At 44.9% G+C, this 20,386-nt stretch overlaps 1 protein-coding gene across 4 annotated transcripts in view; it reads left to right on the top strand.

Moving 5' to 3' along the window:
* LOC136831343 (ATP-dependent DNA helicase Q1-like) overlaps nt 1–20,386 on the top strand; it is a 443,841-nt gene that overhangs the window by 42,575 nt on the left and 380,880 nt on the right. For all 4 annotated transcript variants that reach the window (XM_067091647.1, XM_067091648.1, XM_067091649.1 and 1 more), the window contains exon 2: nt 14,866–15,036. In XM_067091647.1, coding sequence (XP_066947748.1) covers nt 14,866–15,036 — 171 coding nt within the window. The remainder of the gene's footprint in view (nt 1–14,865; nt 15,037–20,386) is intronic.

Genomic DNA, 20,386 nt, shown 5'->3' with positions numbered 1-20,386 from the left:
TATTAAATTTCTGTCTCACATCAGGATTGAACCCAGGTCTTTCAATTGAAAGGCAAGGGTGCTGCCCACTAGGCCATACAAGTCATAAAAGAAGTTGGAACCTGAGGGCAAGTGCACCCAAGGAATTACCTGGACAAGCTAACTGCTTGCTTACCAGCGTGTTTTCCCCAACTTCCCGACTCGGCAATGACCCACTTGACAGCATTTCATTCAAATTATCCCTTCTGAGTGAATAAGATAGTAACAATCAACATACAATCATGTGTGGAGCAGAAATAAATTTCTGACTCACATCAGGATCGAACCCAGGTCTTTCAATTGAAAGGCAAGAGTGCTGCCCACTAGGCCATACAAGCCATACAAGAAGTTGGAACCTGAGGGCAACTGCACCCAAGGAATTACCTGGGGAAGCTAAATGCTTGCATACCAGCGTGTTTTCCCCAACTTTCCCACTCAGCAATGACCCAATTGACAGCGTTTCATTCGAATTATCCCTTCTGAGTGAATAAGATAGAAATAATCAACACACAATCATGTTTGGAACAGAAATAAATTTCTGACTCACATCAGGATTGAACCCAAGTCTTTCAATTGAAAGGCAAGGGCACTGCCCACTAGGCCATACAAGTCATAAAAGAAGTTGGAACCTGTGGGCAACTGCACCCAAGGAATTACCTGGGCAAGCTAACTGCTTGCATACCAGCGTGTTTCCCCAACTTCCCGAACCAGCAATGACCACACGTGATTGTGTGTTGATTATTTCTAGCTTATTCACTCAGAAGGGGTAATTCGAATGAAATGATGTCAATTGGGACATTGCTGATTCGGGAAGTTGGGGGAAACACACTAATATGTAGCAGTTAGCTTGCCCAGGCAATTCCTTGGGTGCAGATGCCCTCAGGTTCCAACTTCTTTTATGACTTGTATTGCCTAGTGGGCAGCGCCCTTGCCTTTCAATTGAAAGGTCTGGGTTCAGTTCTGATGTGAGTCAGAAATTTATTTCTGCTTCACATGTGATTGTGTGTTGATTATTTCTATCTTATTCACTCAGAAGTGATAATTCGAATGAAATGCTGTCAATTGGGTCATTGCTGAGTGGGGAAGTTGGGGCAAGCAGTTAGCTTGCCCAGGTAAATCCTTGGGTGCAGTTGCCCTCAGGTTCCAACTTCTTTTATGACTTGTATGGCCTAGTGGGCAGCACCCTTGCCTTTCAATTGAAAGACCTGGGTTCGATCCTGATGTAAGTCAGAAATTTATTTCTGTTCCACACATGATTGTGTGTTGATTATTTCTATATATATATATATATATATATATATATATATATATATATATATATATATATATATATATATATATATATATATATATATATATATATATATATATATATATATATATATATATATATATATATATATATATATATATATATATATATATATATATATATATATATATATATATATATATATATATATATATGTGTGTGTGTATATATGTGTACACTGTATGTCTATATAATATATATATATATATATATATATATATATATATATATATATATATATATATATATATATATATATATATATATATATATATATATATATATATATATATATATATATATATATATATATGTGTGTGTGTATATATGTATACACTGTATGTCTATATATAATATATATATATGTTGTGGTGTGTGGTGTAGAATAAATAGGGAAATTAGATAGAGAGAGAGAGAGAGAGAGAGATAGAAAAGAGAAAAAGTTAGGAGAGAGAAGGAGAGAGAAATAAGAATAAAGAGAGAGGCAAAGAACGCAGTGATAACGCCCAAAAGCTATTGTTGTATCGTGTTATCAATATGCTGGATGTTTACATGAACCATAAGCAGTATATCGTGTTGAAGCCATAAAAACAGTCGTAAAAGTGAGAAACAATGGCCTCGCGATTAAGCTAACCAACTCATGAGTCAGCACAGCCTAAATGCTTACAGCAGCTGGTTCTGTAGCCCCGCCTTCTCAGGGAGCCATTTTCGTGGAAGTTCCAGGAATTTGGGGGTTGGCCCAAGTGATGTACTTCTTCAACCTCCAGTCAATTATGTTTGGGAGGGGTCTTTCACACACCCTCCTAAAATCACCTCCAATCAAGTCCTCTAAGGAGAGATTTGAATCACACCCACTACAGTCCTTCCAATCAGCTACTTGAAGGGGAGGCCTTGCTGATTAATCCTTCCAATAAGGCTAGAAGGAGGTGGAGATTGCAGATAACAAGTTTTCTAGGGGTTCAACGAGCTAGAGAACGACGAGGAAAGGAGTATATATATATTATATATATATATACATACATACATATACAGTATATAACACATATGTATATATATATACACATACATATATACACATATATATATGCAAATTTCATTGAATTCTATGGCTTTTTGATTGGTGATCAACTTCTTTTTAATTTGACAATATTTTCTGAATCTTCTACGTTCTTCCAAATTCAGTTGATGGACAAAAAACAAAGATTAATTCTCTGCTCCATTTACTATAAACACAACACTGCAGCTGTTCCATCACTCGTTGTGACCTCTTCAAAGTGTATAATCTGGACATAGCATCTTGTTGTTTTGTTACAGTGTGTGGACGGATACTATATACAGTTATTAAAGTTACAATACAATTAAATTTATAATAAAAACAATTTACTTTGTGAAAAATGATGAAAATAAAATCACGCTTTCTGGTGGCAACAGACAAAACAGAAAAGGAAATGCAGGTATACGGATTACGGGGGATAGGAGGAGTTAAAATGGGGCGTTAGGAGAGAGAAAGCGTGTGATTTAAAAGGTGTTGTTAGTGTTGTATGTTGTAGGGGATCAGCTAGATGGGAGTGATCTTTCTGCTTCTAGTTGTCTGTTCAATGTTGGTTTATGTAATAAAATGCAAATAGATTCAGCTATGATTAATCTATGGTGACTTGTTCTGTGTAGATGATATGTGTATTCTCCACTAGCTCTTGTGTCGTAGGTTTGCAGCTGTGATGGTCTATGTAGTGGTGGTGGATGGATCCATTATTTCGATGGCCTGTAGGGATCTTTTTAGTGTGGTGAAAGTTAGACCAACGTACGTTTTTCTGGAGGACTGGCACATCCTATCTGGCCAATTGTTGAGATATAGGACGATTCTGATATCCATCAAATGGAGCCATTTGGCATGGGGAGAGAGAACTCTGGTGAAAACTTCTGGTGCTGTTGAGAGCCCGAAACATGGGGCGCAGAACTGATGGACTTTGTTCCTGTAGACAAACCTTAGAAACTTCCTTGACTCCTGGTGAATTGGAATATGGGCATATGTGTCCTGTATATGTATTGACATCATCCATTCTCCCTGGCGAATGCACGACAGGATGGTACGGTTTGTCTCTAGCTTGAACTTTGTCTTCTGCATGAAGACGTTCAAGGCGCTGACGTCTAAGACGGGCCTCCATCCTCCTGACGCCTTGGGCACCACAAAGAGATGATTGTAGAACCCCGGAGAATTCACATTCTCTACTAACTCTACTGCCCCCTTCTTGAGGAGGGATGAGACTTCCTCTGGGAGGGCCGAAAACCTCATACAGCCTTTGGAGTATGCCGTCAATGTTACTGGTGATCTGACTGAGGGAGGCTTTTCTTGGAAGAGAGTGGAGTATCCTTCTTTGAGGACACTTACTATTCAAGGTTCGGCCCCTTTCTCTCACCATCTCCCCCGGAAGAGGAGGAGTCTGGCTCTTACTGGTGTTCAGGGGGGAACGTTCTCACTTGGGAGAGGACGTATGGGTAGACAACTTTTTGATGGATTTGATGTGAATCTGGTTCCAGATGTAGATCTGGAATATGAAAGGGATGAAACTGCAAAGGGGAAACAGTCCTGGAGGGAAGTGAAGACAGCTCCTTAGGGTGTCTAGAAGACTGTCTCAGAAGATCCTGCGTACTCTTATTCGGCAGGTCAGATGATATCTCCGGAACAGTGGACTGCAGGAACAAATGCAGATGGTCTAGAGGGGAAAACAGAAGAGGAGACTTCCAAGAGGGTGCATCCCCCTTAGAGGCGTATGAACACCACAACTCCCTCTTTTTCAGTACTCCCATAGTATAAAGGAAAGCTGACTCCTGGAAACCATCCCTGATCCCTTTATCTATGCAGGAAAGTACCCCTAACCAGTCAGAGGCACTATCTTCAGGAACAGTCATGCACTCCTTAATCTTATGGGCTAGAGAGCCCACAGCCCAGTCCATAAAGCTAAACACTACAAACACCGTAAAAAAATTCTTAAGAAGGTGTGAAAGTTCCAACGAGGTAAACATAATGTTTGCCGAAGCAAAGGCTGATCTTCTGGAAGAATCAGTTAAGCCAGAGAAGTCCCCCTTGTAGGAGGCAGTCACTCCCAAGGAAGGAGCTTCCCCTGTGGCATAAGAAATGTGTCTCCTCTCAGTAAACCTTGAAGGAGGAAAACTAAAGATGGCACAACCTTGCTCCCTCTAATCTGGTAGCCAACTATCAATATCGCTGAAGGCTTTCTTTGCTGAGGAAGAAAGCACTAACCTCGGCAACTTTGAAGAGTACGATGACTGAGCCTCCATCAGAAAAGCGGAGGCAGGCAAGGAAGGAATGGCAGGCAAGAAGAAATTCAGGAAAGTGGCTAACAGGTACTTCAGTAGAGCCACGTGCGCTAAGGGATTAACTCCCTGAATGAGAATCTCCTCTTCGTCTTCAGGAGAGGAGATTCTCATTCAGGGCGCTCATCTCTCAGCGTACGTGGCTCTACTGAAGTACCTGTTAGCCACTTTCCCTAATTTCTTCTTGCCTGCCACTCCTTCTTCGCCTGCCTCCGCTTTTCTGATGGAGGCTCAGTCATCGGACTCTTCTAAGTTGCCGAGGTTAGTGCTTTCTTACTCAGCAAAGAAAGCCTTCAGCGATATTGATAGTTGGCTATCAGAGAAGAGGGGTTAAGGTCGTGCCATCTTTAGTTTTCCTTCTTCAGGAAAAACAGGTGACAAGACCAGATCCTAGGACTGGGGAGATAAAGGAGGCTTAGTAAGCAAGCTCAAAATGTTGTCCAACTTGCTGTGGATAGGGCCTACTGTAAAAGCCGACTGTGCACTAGTTGAAGGCTGAAGCAGAGTAGACTGAGGAGCGGATAAAGCACGAACAACTACAGGAGCTGCATCAGGAGCAGGAGGAAGAGAAGCACCGACTGTGGAAGGAAGGCGCCCAGCTGATCCTGGGTGCTCAGGCCCCAATGGGTGCTTCGTAACGACTGGAACCTCAGGCAACATAGAGCGATTATACAAACACGGGTACCCTATGGCACTTACGAGAAGCAGGGCGCTCTGAAACTGATGAGTTCGGGCACCAATGGCGGCTCCGGTGCTTTCAGGTGATCGGGAGAGGTCTAGCGATCGACGACAGCAGGAGTCTTCGTCACTACTGGGCACTTGAGAGCCAGAGCAGGCTCTGGCGCTGGAAGACGCTCAGAAGAAGATACAGACAGTCCCCGGTTATTGGTGGGGGTTCTGTTCTGACAGCATGATAATAACCGAAAATCGGTGATTTTCGGGGCGTTTTTGGTGATTTTCGGTTATTGGCACTGCTGTCAGGTATGTATCGGCGCCAGTATCCAATTATTAGTGCCGATGAGCGGAAATCGGCAATTTTCAGTGCCGAAAATTGCTGATTTTTGTCGCTAGACAAGCCCCATAAAACCGGATCGCCGATGACCAAGCCTGCCAATAGCCAGGGACTGCCTGTACTCTGCTAGAAGCTGGGCATTTACAAGACAAGGAGCACTCAGAAGACTCTTCCTGACTCTCTACTACAGGAGGAACTGAAGAAAACTGCTCTGGGTTGTCCCAACCACTACATGAAGGCTGAGGACTATCCAAGGGATACTTAACTTCTTGCAAGGCACTGGAGAAGAAAACGAAATACCACCAGCACATCTTTTCAGTGGACGTGACTTGTCTACAAAGCGCCACTGCCGCTTTAGAGAGGTATCCTCCGAACTCGAGGAAAGACGATGAGCGTCTAACAAAACTCCTTTCCAGTGGCGTTTGGCTGCAAACTGGAATTTGGCAACAGGTTCAACCGAGGGCGCAGCTACCGAGGGCAGACCCCACCGACCTCCCTTAGGCTACCAGTTTGACTCCTCCCAGGTTTAGGGGAGTATGTCTTTGACCTTTGCCTAGGAGAATTGGTGGGTCAGGCAGCACTTCCTCCACCAACACTTCTCTTGCACTGGGCACTACTGCGCGCTCCACCGACACAACACTAGCACAGGGCGCTACAGGGTACTCCGAATCATAAGAACTTTGGCAGACGAAGCTAACTTGGCAATGGATTCGACAATCAGTTCGAATCTTTTATTGATCTTTAACTTGAGACTGGTCATGGGGTTGGGTTCAGAAGCACGAGAGCCAGGTAAAGGAGAGGGTTTCACAGGAGAGGGATCATTAATGGGATTAACGGAAATCACAGGAACGTCAATATTGACATCAACATTATCAGTAGGAGACCTATGAGATTCCTGGCTAGCTAAAGATTTACTGGTCTGTCTAGCAGTAGCCTTTCTTTCTTGTCCCTAGCCAGTTTATTCAAATGTGATTTTAAAGTCTTCCATCTCTTTAAGTCCCAATCAACACATTCACTACAAGTTAACTCTCCAGAACATACTTGTCCCCTACAGCCTGTGCAGGTCGTATGAGAGTTATAGGATTCCTTGGTCAATTGAGAATACCAAAAACTAGATGAACTAGAATCAGACAGTGAAAAAACCAAGGAAGTTAAGTCAAAATCAGGAAAGTCAAATCTGTTAAAGTTACAATTAAGGATCTAATACTATCTAAATGTGCCGAAAAGGCTACCAATGCAGAATACTTCACCAAACGATGAAAAAACAATAGGAAAGACAAATTCCAAAGTAGAATCAGCTGCTGTTAACAACTGGTGCAGAGTCATCAGCCGGCAGAAACAAATTAAAGCTCTTTTGCTAGTTGTTCTTCTCTTTCCCCGAAAGTGGGTGGGACTAGTCACCTAACCAAAACAAAATAGTGCAACCTGCGAATTTCAGAATTTTAGCTGTTGAGCGAGTGAAACTAATAGCAATATAATTACTTGGTAAGTTACTTATATAAAACTGTTGGTTCACATTAGCTGTTTTATTATCTCTGACACATTATGCAAAGTTTTTAAGCCTGATTAAGGATTAAGTAATTGCTTTGCAAATCCATTACTAATGCCCCGAAGTCTAGCAGCTGCATCATCTCTTATGTTCGGCCAGCTAATAGTGTAGGGGTATACTTCCTTTGCTTCTAAGTGGGCCAGGAAGATGACATTCCCAGGTTGGGCAAACCTACCAGTTGGTTTAGATTCCTCCCACCAGTGGGTGAGTCTCCAAAGTAAAGAATGGAGCTTTGTACAGTATATGTGTAGGAACAAATATCAAATTTTAAGAGTAATTTGTACTTTTCCTAATATGCAGACCTGAAGTTCTTTACATTTAGTTCCCACCTTAGCCACCCCTCTCATTTGGCACCTGGGCTGGAAGGCCAAGTGGAGTGCAGACCAAGAGGTCGGCAGGGCTTCCCTCTACCAGTCTGTCATTAACTACCTCGTCATTAAGTTTGAATGGTCGTTTCCAGTTCGTGCTCAAAAGCTCAATTTTAAATATCTAACTTCCCTGGTAGTTACATATATATAGCTTTATCCCGCCGATTCGTCGCGCGCACGGCAGAAATTCAAAATTCGCGGCAATCGCCGATAGATGGTCAGGTGGCCATACCTGAGCGCCCTCTACCAGGTAACTAGAACCATTCCCAATTGTCCTCAGAAATTCCCTGCCGTCGTTCTATCAACACGTTGGAAATTCGCTCTACTTTGGTTTGCTTTACTACAATTGGTGAAGTACCCATTACTTGTTTGGTTTTTGTTGATGGCTTTCGCGGATTTTTCGTTTCTCATTGTTAGCCTATCTGTTCGATTTCTGACTGTTACAATTGTTCTTTGTACTTGCTTTTCAAGATGGCTGACCCTGTTGTTAGAATGTGTGTTAGGGGATGCAAGAACCGGCTTTCCAAGGCTGCTCTTGATCCCCACACAGTTTGTAAGAAATGCAGAGATCATGTGTGTGCACTTGATGATAGATGCAAGGAGTGTGAAAGTTTGTCCGAGAAAGAGTGGAGAGAGTATGATCGCTATGTGAGGCGATTGGAAAAGGACAGAATTAGGAGAGCTAGATCTTCCAGTGTCCTTTCAGCTAGGTCTTCTGATAGTCAAGTCCTTTCTAACTTGTCTGATACTAATATTCCTGATCCTAACCCTAAGGCTTTAGTACCCGATCCTCCTGCGGAGTCGGGAGTAAGTAATCCGTCTTTAAAGGATATAATGGCTGCTATTTCGGCCATAGGAGTTTCTGTACAATCCCTTTCTTCGGATAGGGAAGTGATGTGGGGGGCAGTGCATAGTTTGCAACAAAAGTTCGGTGACAGTGTTAGTGCAGTGGAGGGTGCGTCCGTTCGTGTCTGTCACGCTCCTAGCCCTAGACCTCTTCCATGCTCCCCAACCCCTGGGAGAAGGAACGTCGACAGGCTAAGGGAGGTGAGAGACGTTGAACAACGAGCGGACGTCCCCTCGAGCGATCCTGTTGACGCATCCCAGGACGCTCCCCCTCGCCGCAGGAAAGGCGAGATGAGGACGTGTTCGTCTTCCTCGGATGACGCAAGACCCAGACGTGGTTGGCGTCAGTCACAAGAGTCTAGACCTATCAAGAGACGCAGGTCCCCCTTCCCGCTCCAACAACCCTCTTGCAGCAAATGGAGCTCTCCAGAGAGATTCCTGTCGGAAGAAGACGGCGTTTCTGCGCCTAAACAGAGGCGTAAGACGCATAGCTCGTCGGAGGAAGAAGACGTATACATGACTTCAGTTCACGCTTCTCCCCCTCCCCCAGAATGGGACGTGTCGCAAGCTGCGTCACCACCTCTTCATCAAAAGATCCCAGCTAGAGTCTCCGAAGTTGTGGAAGCTAGTGCAGTGCCATCTCCAGTTGTTTCCCAGCAGCAAGCGGCACCTCAAGTAAAGTTCTTGTCGGAAGTCCAGCAGTCCCTTGCGTCTCTTTTTGACTCTTACAAGAGAAGAAACACACAAGAAGGAATCTAAGGACGTCAACAGACCCAAGAAGAGGGTAAGGCAAGAATCAGAACAACAAGACGCTAACAACCAGCAAGACGCAAACTCGCGGCAAGTTGCAGCGCTCATAGACGCTTCCCCGCAACAAGCCGCACGAGTGACGGGAGGGAACAAGGATCGCGGCTCCTCGCAGCAAGTTGGGCGCATGCGTGACGCACGCAAAAGCATGATTCACACGTTTCCCCCTCTCGTTCGACATCGGAAATAGCGGATCCCTTGGAAGAGATCTCGGAAGAGGAAACTCAAGAAACTCTTCATGCCGCTGATCTGAAAAGACTTCTTACTCTTTTGGCGGACTTATTTCCTAACGATTTTCATCAGGCCGCACTCGAGTCCTCCCTCCCAATATTTGATGGGTAGACCCCAGAAGTCTTCCTCATTCAAAAAGACAGTGTTGGCCAAATCAGTGAAGAGAGCCTTTTCGACACTGAATGATTGGATTTTGAAGAAGAAGGAACAAGGAAAGACAACTTTTTCCTTTCCCCCGACAAGATTGGCTTCTAGATCCAGCGTGTGGTACGAGACTGGGGAAGCTCTCGGTTTGGGAGTTCCTGCCTCCTCCCAAGGGGACTTCTCCAGACTCGTTGACTCTTCACGGAGAACAGCCATGACTAAAGCCAAGGTTCTGTGGTCCACTTCGAGTTGGATCATTTGCTGAAAGGCGTCTTCAGAACTATTGAAGTCTTCAGCTTGATGGACTGGACTCTTGCAGCTCTTGCAGAGGTGTCAGATCAGAAGAATGACACGCAAATGCACCTTATTGCCTGTCTCGATAAAGCTGTGAGGGACGGGTCGGTCGAACTTTCTGCCCTTTTCACAGCAGGTGTTATCAAGAAACGAGCTATGTTGTGTTCGTTCGTGTCGTCTGGAGTGACTTTAGCTCAGAAATCTGAACTGTTGTATGCTCCCTTATCTAAACAGCTCTTCCCTTCAGAGCTGGTTAAGGACTTATCAGCAGCCCTTGCGCAACAATCAACGCAAGATCTGATCACAAGGACTGCTAGGAAAGTTCTTCCGGCAAACTTTTTAGCCAGGAAGGACAAGGAAGCTCCTACGCGTCAGCCCTTTCGTGGGAGAGCCCTTTCGAGAGGAAGTCAGAGAATGGCTGCTGGAGGACAACTTCGTAAGAACCCCAAGCAGCAACCCAAATCCAAGAAATGATCACAACAACCTCCAGACACAAGTGGGAGCCAGGTTATCCCACTTTTGGCAAGAGTGGAGCCAAAGGGGAGCGGACGATGGACAGTCGAAGTTTTGAAGGAAGGATACAAGATTCCCTTCCTAAGGAAGCCCCTCTTTCACAAGAACCGTTGGAGTTGACAGCTACTTACTCGGGAGCAAAGCAGCAGCTCTTCAAGAACAGGTGACCCAGATGCTATCAAAAGCAGCAATAGAAGAGGTAAAAGACCTCTTGTCAGAGGGTTTTTACAACAGACTTTTTCTGGTACCCAAGAGCTCGGGGTTGGAGACCAGTTCTGGACGTAAGTCCACTGAACAAGTACGTAAGCAAAGTCAAGTTTGCCATGGAGACATCTGCGTCAGTCCTAGCAGGCACCAAACAGGAAGACTGGATGGTTTCAATAGACCTACAGGACGCGTATTTTCACGTACCAATTCACCCGAACTACAGAAAATATCTGAGGTTTGTGCATCTCGGGACAACCTATCAGTTCAGAGCACTTTGTTTTGGACTAAGCACGGCTCCTTACGTTTTCTCTCGAGTGGCATCGAACGTAGCTCACTGGTTACATCTAAAAGGGATACGGATTTCGATGTACCTGGACGATTGGCTAATCAGAGCCAGATCGCAAGCAAAGTGTCTGGAGGATCTGCAAGTTACAATGAATTTGACGCAACAATTAGGTCTGGTAGTAAATCTAGCCAAATCGCAGCTAACGCCTTCACAGGACATCATCTACCTGGGGATGAGGATTCAGTCAGTGGTTTTTCGGGCTTTTCCAGCCCCGAAACGCATTCTAGATTGCTTAGAAAAGGTGAAGCTCTTTCTAGGGAGATGGGCCTGTTCGGCGAGGGAGTGGATGAGTCTGCTGGGGACCCTCTCCTCGATCGAACAATTTGTCTCCTGGGAAGACTACATCTACGCCCACTTCAGTTCCATCTGTCAAGCTATTGGAAAAGAGGCCAAGATCTGGAGACGTGGATTCCGATCCTCTGGGAATCAAAAACATTTGAGTTGGTGGAACGACCCCAAAAAACTTCAAGTAGGCCTCGAACTTCAACAAAAGAACCCCGACCTAGTGTTGTATTCAGACGCATCGGACATGGGATGGGGTGCAACGCTGGGGAAGGGCGAGTTCTCAGGTCTGTGGGAAAACCATCAGAAGAAATGGCATATAAATGCCAAGGAACTGGTGGCCATTCATCTTGCACTAGTCCACTTTCAGGAGAAGGTCCAGAACAAGATTGTACAGGTCAACGCAGACAACACCACAGCGTTGGCCTACATCAGGAAACAGGGTGGCACTCGTTCGTTTTCCCTTTACGAGGCAGCCAAAGATCTCCTGCTGTGGGCAGAAACGAACAACTTAACTCTGATCACCCGCTTCATAGAGGGAGAGAAGAACGTCAGAGCGGATCTTCTCAGCAGAGGAAGACAGGTTCTCACGACAGAATGGACCTTACATCACGATGTGTGCAACAGGCTTTGGAATCTGTGGGGAGAACTGGTCAATAGACCTCTTTGCGACACAGAGAACGAAGAGGTTACCAGTCTACTGCTCTCCAGTCCCAGACCAGGAAGCAGTGGCGGTGGACGCCTTCCTCATGAATTGGGAGGGACTAGACATGTACGCTTTTCCTCCATTCAAGATCCTAGACAGAGTCATGAAGAAGTTCAGAGAGTCGAACGACGCCCGCATGACCCTGATAGCTCCATTTTGGCCCATGAGACCATGGATCACGGAGGTGATGGAGTGGCTAGTAGACACCCCCAGATCGTTACCTTGTCGGAACGATCTACTCAGACAGCCACATATAGAGAGATACCATCAAAATCTCCTCGCTCTCAACCTAACTGCCTTTCGACTATCGAAAAACTGGCAAGAGCGAAGGGTTTTTCAAGGGAAGCTGCAAGAGCCATCGCGAGAGCGAGGAGAACGTCCACACTCAAGGTGTACCAATCAAAGTGGGACGTTTTCAGGGAATGGTGCAGGAAAAACAACATTTCCTCTTCCAGTACCTCTCTAACTCAACTGGCAGATTTTCTTCTGCATTTGAAAACCCAAGGAAACCTAGCAGTATCTACCATCAAGGGATACCGCAGCATGCTTGCTTCTGTCTTCCGTCACAGAAATATTGACGTGTCGGGAGACAAGGACCTCACGGATCTCATAAGGTCCTTTGAGACAGTTAAGAGGAAGGACAACCCGACCCCCTCTTGGAACTTGGACGTAGTCTTAAAATTTTTAACCTCGAATAGGTTTGAACCTCTCGACAAGGCTTCATGGAAGGATCTCACTAAGAAGACCCTTTTCCTGGTCGCTTTGGCTACAGCCAAGAGGGTAGGAGAACTACAAGCCTTTAGCAAGAAAGTAGGCTTCAATGGGGAAAATGCAGTATGCTCACTTCAACTTGGTTTTCTCACTAAAAACGAGAACCCTTCTCAACCATGGCCCAGATCTTTTCCATACCAGGGCTGTCTCATTTAGTAGGACAGGAAAAGAGAGAGGCCTTGTCCAGTTAGGGCCCTAAAATTTTATCTACAAAGGACCAGAAACATGAGAGGTCAGACAGATCACCTCTGGTGCTCAGTGAAGAAACCTTCGTTACCCTTATCAAAGAATGCACTGGCGTTCTTTATCAAGGACTTAATAAGGGAAGCTCACCAAGAATGTGACGAGAAAAGCTTTCCAATCCTCAAAGTCAAAGCACACGGTAAGAGCGGTGGCAACCGATGGCTTATAGACACAACAGGTCTATGAAATCGATTTTGGAAGCGACTTTTTGGCGAAGCAAATCTATCTTCGCAGATTGTTACCTGAAAGAAGTACAGACCCAATATGAGGATTGCTGTTCCCTGTCCGTCGTTGCCTCCGCGCCGTTGTTGGAGAGGGTACTACTGCCTCTACCCTATAACCTTTTTTTATTATACCCTTGCCTTTTTCTTGATTTGAACTCACAGGTTGTCTGTGAAGGTTGTTGCAACCTTCCACAGTCTGGGGTTGCAAGTCTAAGTTAGGTTTTATGGAGTGTGTTATTTAGTCTGATTTTAGTGGGTCAGGTGGTCAGCTCTTGTCCATGGCTATGCCAGGATAGCAAGGGTGGTGGTCTAGTCATGTTAAGGTCGAGGACCGTGTGACAGCCCCATAGAGACTTTCTACAGCCCCTGGATGGGTCGCTGGTCTCTCAAGGAATGCAGGCGAATGAGGCAGGATAATTATGAAGCCAGCTTCCTTATCAGGTAAGAACCAGAGTATGTTTACAGCTAATTTTTAGTGTTTAGTAATTATACGAATTCCCAACGGTGTTTTGGTTCTCTAACCCACCACCAATGGTGTCAATCAGCTATATATATGTAACTACCAGGAAGTTAGATATTTAAAAATGGTATTTTCATTATAAAATAAGTTTTTAAATATACTTACCTGGTAGTTACATATATAAAAGGTCCCTCCCTCCTCCCCTCTGAGAACAGGGGCATGGAATTTCTGAGGACAATTGGGAATGGTTCTAGTTACCTGGTAGAGGGCGCTTAGGTATGGCCACCTGACCATCTATCAGCGATTGCCGCGAATTTTGAATTTCTGCCGTGCGCGCATGACGAATCGGCGGGATAAAGCTATATATATGTAACTACCAGGTAAGTATATTTAAAAACTTATTTTATAATGAAAATACCATTTTTGTGAAAAGAACTTCAGGTTTATATGTTAGGAAAAGTACAAATTACTTTTAAAATTTGATGTTTGTAGATTAAATAACATGTAGAAGTCTTGCACCCTCTTGAATAGTAAATGTACATCTTTTTGCAAAACTTGATTGGATATACAGTACAGTACTGGTAAACTCAAACCAGTCCACACTTTGCTATGATGAAAATGTATGTGCTGATTCATTCATTCTTGTAAATATGTCTGATGGCTTCATTTATACCATAAGTTGTGGTTTGTAATTATTCATCATGCTTCAGTTACATAAAGGGCATTTTTTTCATTCAGTTGCAGTTACTTTGGTAAAAAATGAAATATGAAACCTACATAAAGCCAGTACCAAAACAGGAGTTAGCTTGCTGGATTACTCATTCCATGTGCTTGGTAAATTTCATATTACAATACTGTGCTTCTTTCTAACCCTTGACAGTAGGGGTGTAGCACTGCTTACTACTGCAAAAAGTCTAAAAGCCCTGCAGTGTCACTGGCTCTGTGTTCTATGCACTTTGCTTGTACCTTTCATCATACTCCTTTGAGCCTCTTCCTGCCTAGATATGAGTCTTATTTAACTTTGTCTTAGGGCTTAGGTTTGGAACCTACCTTAGAAGATTCTATAGATTTGACTCGGTGATCTCATTGAGTTACTTTATTATGGTAATGTCAACATCTGGATTTTTTTAGATTTTAGGGTAATTTGGGAAAATCTTGTAAATTTTACATGCTTAAGATTTCATTATTTTTTTCAGATCCAGAAACAGAATTAAAGAATGTTAACAAAGAGATATCGAACATCACCAGAGAGATTCAGGTTCTTGAAGGTCATAAACAACAATTGATCAAGAAGAGAGAGAAACTGAAGGATGCAATCCAACAACAAAGTTCTGCTCTCTTAGCACAAAAGGACTGGGAAAGGCAAGGTATATAAGAAATGTTTTTTTAGTGTTTCATGTTTCATAAGTAATGTGTTAACTGAAACTCTCATATGTAGACACTTTGTAGTGGAAGTTCCTTTAAAGGGTCATAATGCATTTAGTTAATTTATAATTCTGTATCTTCTGTATAGTCTTTCATGCAAGCACCAAAGATAGGTAAATAAAGCTATGCCTTATACATGTGTGGTCAAATACTACACAGTATTCTTGATGTAAAGACTTTCATATAGAGCAAGGCCAAAAGCCATTGACTTGGCTAACAAGTCTGTTTATATATAAAAACAGCAGATAGAAGGAGCTAGTAAAACTAAATCCAGGTGAAGTTGGGTTATTAGTTGCAAAAACCGTTAATGTTTTTTATTGTCACATAACTTGGCACTGAAATGTAGTATTGCAATACACTCCCTGAACACCTGAATTAGCCCTGGTTACCTACCAGCCCGAACTATATCCCCAACTCATTACCCACTAAGTGGGTAATTAACTGTCAGCGTTACCAACGCTTACAGGAAAATCCTAACAAATGAGTTACCTAGCGTACCGTTGGCAACACTGCTGCAATTCCCGGCTGTGTATGGCCGAGAACCCCAATTGCTTTTTGTTCGCCGTGCTGCTAGGACTTGTCCTATATCAGGCGAAATTTTGGTTATAAGCCCGACCCCCTTTTTTTGTTTTTGGATTGGATAACGACTTGACTGGGACTGGTTTTGATTGTCTTTTCTCCTGGATTGTTCTTGCTCCCGTCTTTGACTTGGCCTGGCTTGGGATTTTGAAATGGATAAAATGGATAAGACACCACCCTTGGACAACTCCTTGGCTTCCATATCTGCTTCTGCCGTGACGACGGAGATCGCTACCGCTGGAGACACCGCAGCCCATCGTTTGTGCACAGCCTGCAAGAAAAGGATGAGTACCCTTAAAAACGACAGACATTCGTTGTGCATAAATTGCAGGAAGGTACAATGTAACGTCACATTGTGATGTGACGAATGTAGGTCATGGTCGATAACACAGATGGAGGATTATCTCAAGCATAGGAAATCATTAGCTTCTAAGAGTAAACGTAAGGATTCAGCGGTAGAAACTCAGGGTTTTGACAAAGAGGCTTTAGAGTCAGAATTATTTAGGAAATTAGAAGACAAATTGTCAGCCAGCATGTCTAGTTTGTTTTCAAGTTTCATGTCAAAACTAACAGAGATAAAGGATCAGGAAAAAGTTAATAGGGACACAGAACCTAATTGCTCTTTTTCAGCTCCCTGCCTGTTCCAGAACCAGCCCTAACGGGTGCCGGGGTCATGGAGAACCGCAAACCTCAAAGGTAGGATCTACCGGCCCCCCTGGCGCGGAGCAGGCAGTGTCAGCAGCAGATTTCCCCTTTCACCCTGGTAACGTAAGTCCTAAGGTAAAAATCTAATTTAGGATTGACGCAGATAGTTAGAGATAGGACGGTAGTAAAGAATCAGGAAGATAAGTTGAAGGTGCAGTCGGAGTCAGGTGTCATTAAGGTTGCGGCTCCATTGTTGGATCCAACAGCGGTTCTTTTTCCCGCAGTAGGCTCTCTGCAACAAAAGGTTGCAAAATCGGTAGAGGATGATTCAATTTTGGTTCCTAGCTCTTCTAGTGTGGATAGGTTGGAAAGTATCCCTTTCTCTTCTTCCAAGTTTCTTTTCCCCTGGAGACAAACCTTCGTCCCTTTCAGAGTCCAATTCAATAGATCAATTGCTGAACATTGCAGAGTATAATGCTGATCTGTTGGGACTTTCTAAAGGCTACAGATCTTTAGTTAGAAATTGTTTTAATATTGGTTTTTCTAACATTTTTGAGCATGTTTTGAAAAATCTACCTGAATTTACAAATGATGCTTTACAGGATTATCAGGGGGAACAGAATCGGTCTATTTTCTTTCCTTAAAATCTATGGCCTCTTCTGTATCCACGGACATCTCTTCTCCTATGGTTTCAAAATCTTCTTCTGGGTTTTTCTCAACCTTCCGTTTCGGGTCATTCTTCGGGAGACTTTTGGTTTCTTCTCTCGCTCATCCGAGCTCTCTACCATTAACGGACTTGCCTTCGACAATCTTCCACAAATCATATGTTCTCATCCTCCGGAGCCTGTTGCTGCGGCATCTGGTAGTGCGACTGTTCCCTGTTCAATGTTTGCCCCGTAGTCTCAACAATCACTCCAGTAGCTAGGTTTTCGGGTAACCTATCATCCACAATCGCTTTGGGTTCGCACCTCGCAGTTTTCCATGCGAAACTCCTGTGAGCTCCGGTCCGTCTGGGACGTTCTCCACATGTATGACGCCATCGACAGGGTCTCCGGTGGTTTCCCCGAGTGTGGCTTCTTCTTCTCTCTTCCTCCTACTGTACCTTCCTTCTCTACCTTTCCAACAGGTGTCTCTGTTCCTCCGGTTAGGACGGTTTTTGTAGGTTCGGTTCGGTTGTGGGTCAACATGAGTTTTTCCCCCTTGTTCTTCTTCCGCAAATAGCGGAGTGTCTGCTGCGCGATTCCTCATCAGCATGCTTCTGTTATTCAGCCTAGTTCGGGGTTGGCGAGTATTGCGGCTTCTCCGCTTGAGGGGGCGTGGTTCGCCCAGGTGTGTCTGGCTCAAGCGTGGCTCCACCGTTGTTGGAGAGTGCGGGTTTTGCGCAACCCTTCTCGGCTGCCCGCAACATTGCGACTTGATTCCCCAGGTGTCGCCTTGCGCACTCAGGTATTTCGTGTTCCGGGTTAACTGATCCAGCGTTTTCTGGGGTCAGCCTGTCTCTGTTCCTGTCTCGACTCGGTCGGATCTTTCTGATAAGGATTTCTCTTGCCAGGAAGAGGATCCGGTACCGGAAGCCTGTTCTCCTTCAGCGAACGAGAGCGAATACAAGCGGATGGTGAACTTCATTCATGCTCTTTACCCACAGTCCAAGGCTACGGAAGAACCTTTTCAACCTAATCAGGCAATGTTTGAGCCACTGTTCGCGATTTAAAACCAGTGGTGGCTCATGCACCAAAGAATCTAGTTTGGTTTGGCCGTGTCGAGCAGGCATTGAGGGAGGCGGACGGTAGGTTAGCGGCATTAATTGGGTCGGGTAGGCAGGATTCCTCCATACTTCCTTCTCAGTAAGGGTTTTTACAAGGTTGCGGGTAACCCTTCTGCGGGTGTTAGGGTCCCTCTTAATGAATCAGTGGAAGCTCTTCTATCTAGGGTCCCTTCTTCGAATCGTTTGGTTTCCATCACGGCGAGAGAAGCGGTATTTTGGAAGACACTTTTCGTTCTCAGTCGGAGGCTCTATCCCATTCGATGTGGATGTTATCTGGTTTAATGGGGTTCCTTAAACAGGACGGTTATTCTCCCTCGGACCCGGTTTTGTTCGACAATCTCATCACTTCGTGTCAGTGAGACTGGCTTATCAGGCAAATATATCGCCGGATGTACAACCTTCTTCGGTAAGAAAAGGAGGGATTTCTTTCTGAACCATCTACCTCCGCATTATCCAGATATTCACAAAAGGGTTCTGTTGAGAGCACCTTTGGCGCTCAGCAACAGTCTTTTCAGGGAGGAAGATGTAGCATCTATGGTAAATTTCATTTCCTCTTCTTCAGCTGTCGAGTCACAGCAAGCCATGATTCGAGTGGCAGCACAGTCCTCTAGATCTCCGAGAGGTTCCAGGATGACATCTCCAGCCAAGCGGACCTGTTCCAAATCACCAACCAGGTCCCCTAAGAAAGTCCGTTTCTCATCCAAGACTTCAGCTTCTGCTTCAGATCCGAAACCTTCTGTCCTTAAGAAGGGTTTTCAGAAATAGGAGACACTTCCCTCGTCTGCACCGGTAGGAGGTTGCCTAGCTCCATTCTGGGAATCCTGGAAGGAGTATGGCGCGGAGAGTTGGGTAGTGGAAGTGTTAAGGAAGGGTTACAGAGTCCCTTTTCGTTCCCTGCCTCCTCTATCCAGCTCAACGGTTCATCTTCCCAGTTATTCCCCTTCCTCCATCAGGGGAATAGCGTTAGCAGCAGAAGTCCGAGCCCTCTGGGAAAAAGGGGCATTAGAACCCGCTCCTTCTTCCCCAGGTTTTTACAGTCGGATTTTTGTGGCTCCGAAGTCGGGAGGATCTGGGAGACCCATCATAGATCTCTCGAGTCTCAACCGGTTCATCATCTCCCCGAAGTTTCATATGGAAACTTCTCAGTCGGTGCTGCGGTCGGTCCGGAGAGACGACTGGATGATTTCAGTGGACCTCAAGGACGCTTATCTCCAAGTTCGGTCCATCCGGAATCTCGGAAGTTCCTTCGATTCTCGGGTCCAACTGGAACATTTCAGTTCAGAGTCCTCTGCTTCGGTCTGACCACAGCACCTCAAGTCTTTACGAGGGTGATGTCTCCTATTTCAGAGATAATGCATCGTCGGGTTTCAGGATGAGGCGATACCTCGACGATTGGTTAGTTCAGGCTTCGTCAGTAGAGGAAGTTTTGCAGGCGAGGGACTTCTTACTGAATTTGTGTCAAAAGTTGGGAATACGATCAGCTTAGAAAAGAGCTCTTTGATTCCAGCTCAGACAAAAACGTATTTAGGGATAACGATTCAGACGCGTCTTTTGAGGGCTTTCCGACGGAGGAACGAGTTTTGGCAATTCTGAGCCAACTAGAAACATTCAGATCGAACAGAGTGCAACCTGTAAGCCTATGGAAGAGCTTGCTGGGCAGTATGGCCTCCCTCTCTCTCTTAATTCCAGGGTCTCGTCTCCGGATGCGTTCTCTTCAGGCATGTCTCAGGAATCGCTGGGACTTTCGGGAAGAGAAAGCGTTCATAGTCTGGGACGATTCTTGCCTGAAGGATCTTCGGTGGTGGTCAGAAGAATATCATCTGACCATCGGCGTAAGATTGACTCCCCATTCCAGATTTCCATCTGTACACAGATGCCTCGGATCAGGGTTGGGGAGCAACCCTGAGGAATGTCAGGCCAGAGGCCTTTGGACGAATCTGGATCGGAGGGAGTCCATCAACCACAGAGAACTACGAGCAGTAGAAGAGGTTCTAAATTGCTTCGCAGATCAGTTAAGCAACAGAACGGTAGCGCTCTTTTGCGACAACGTAACCGCTGTGTCATACCTCAAGAAGGAGGGGGGGACAAAATCACAAACTTTGAATCAAGTCGCCCAGAGAATTCTCCGCTGGTGCGAGTGCCACAGGACTACTCTCATTCCCAATTTTGTGTCGGGGAAACTCAACGTTTTGGCGGACGCCCTAAGCCGGTCGCAAAGTGGTTCTAGGGGAAATGGACGTTAGTGCAGGAGGAAGTTCAACTTCTATTGAAGAAATGGCCAGCAACCATAGACCTGTTCGCTA

Source organism: Macrobrachium rosenbergii, chromosome 48, assembly GCF_040412425.1.
Source record: "Macrobrachium rosenbergii isolate ZJJX-2024 chromosome 48, ASM4041242v1, whole genome shotgun sequence".
Lineage (NCBI taxonomy): Eukaryota > Metazoa > Arthropoda > Malacostraca > Decapoda > Palaemonidae > Macrobrachium > Macrobrachium rosenbergii.
Note: the sequence above shows the minus strand (reverse complement) of the source record. Positions and strands in the feature narration are given on the sequence as shown.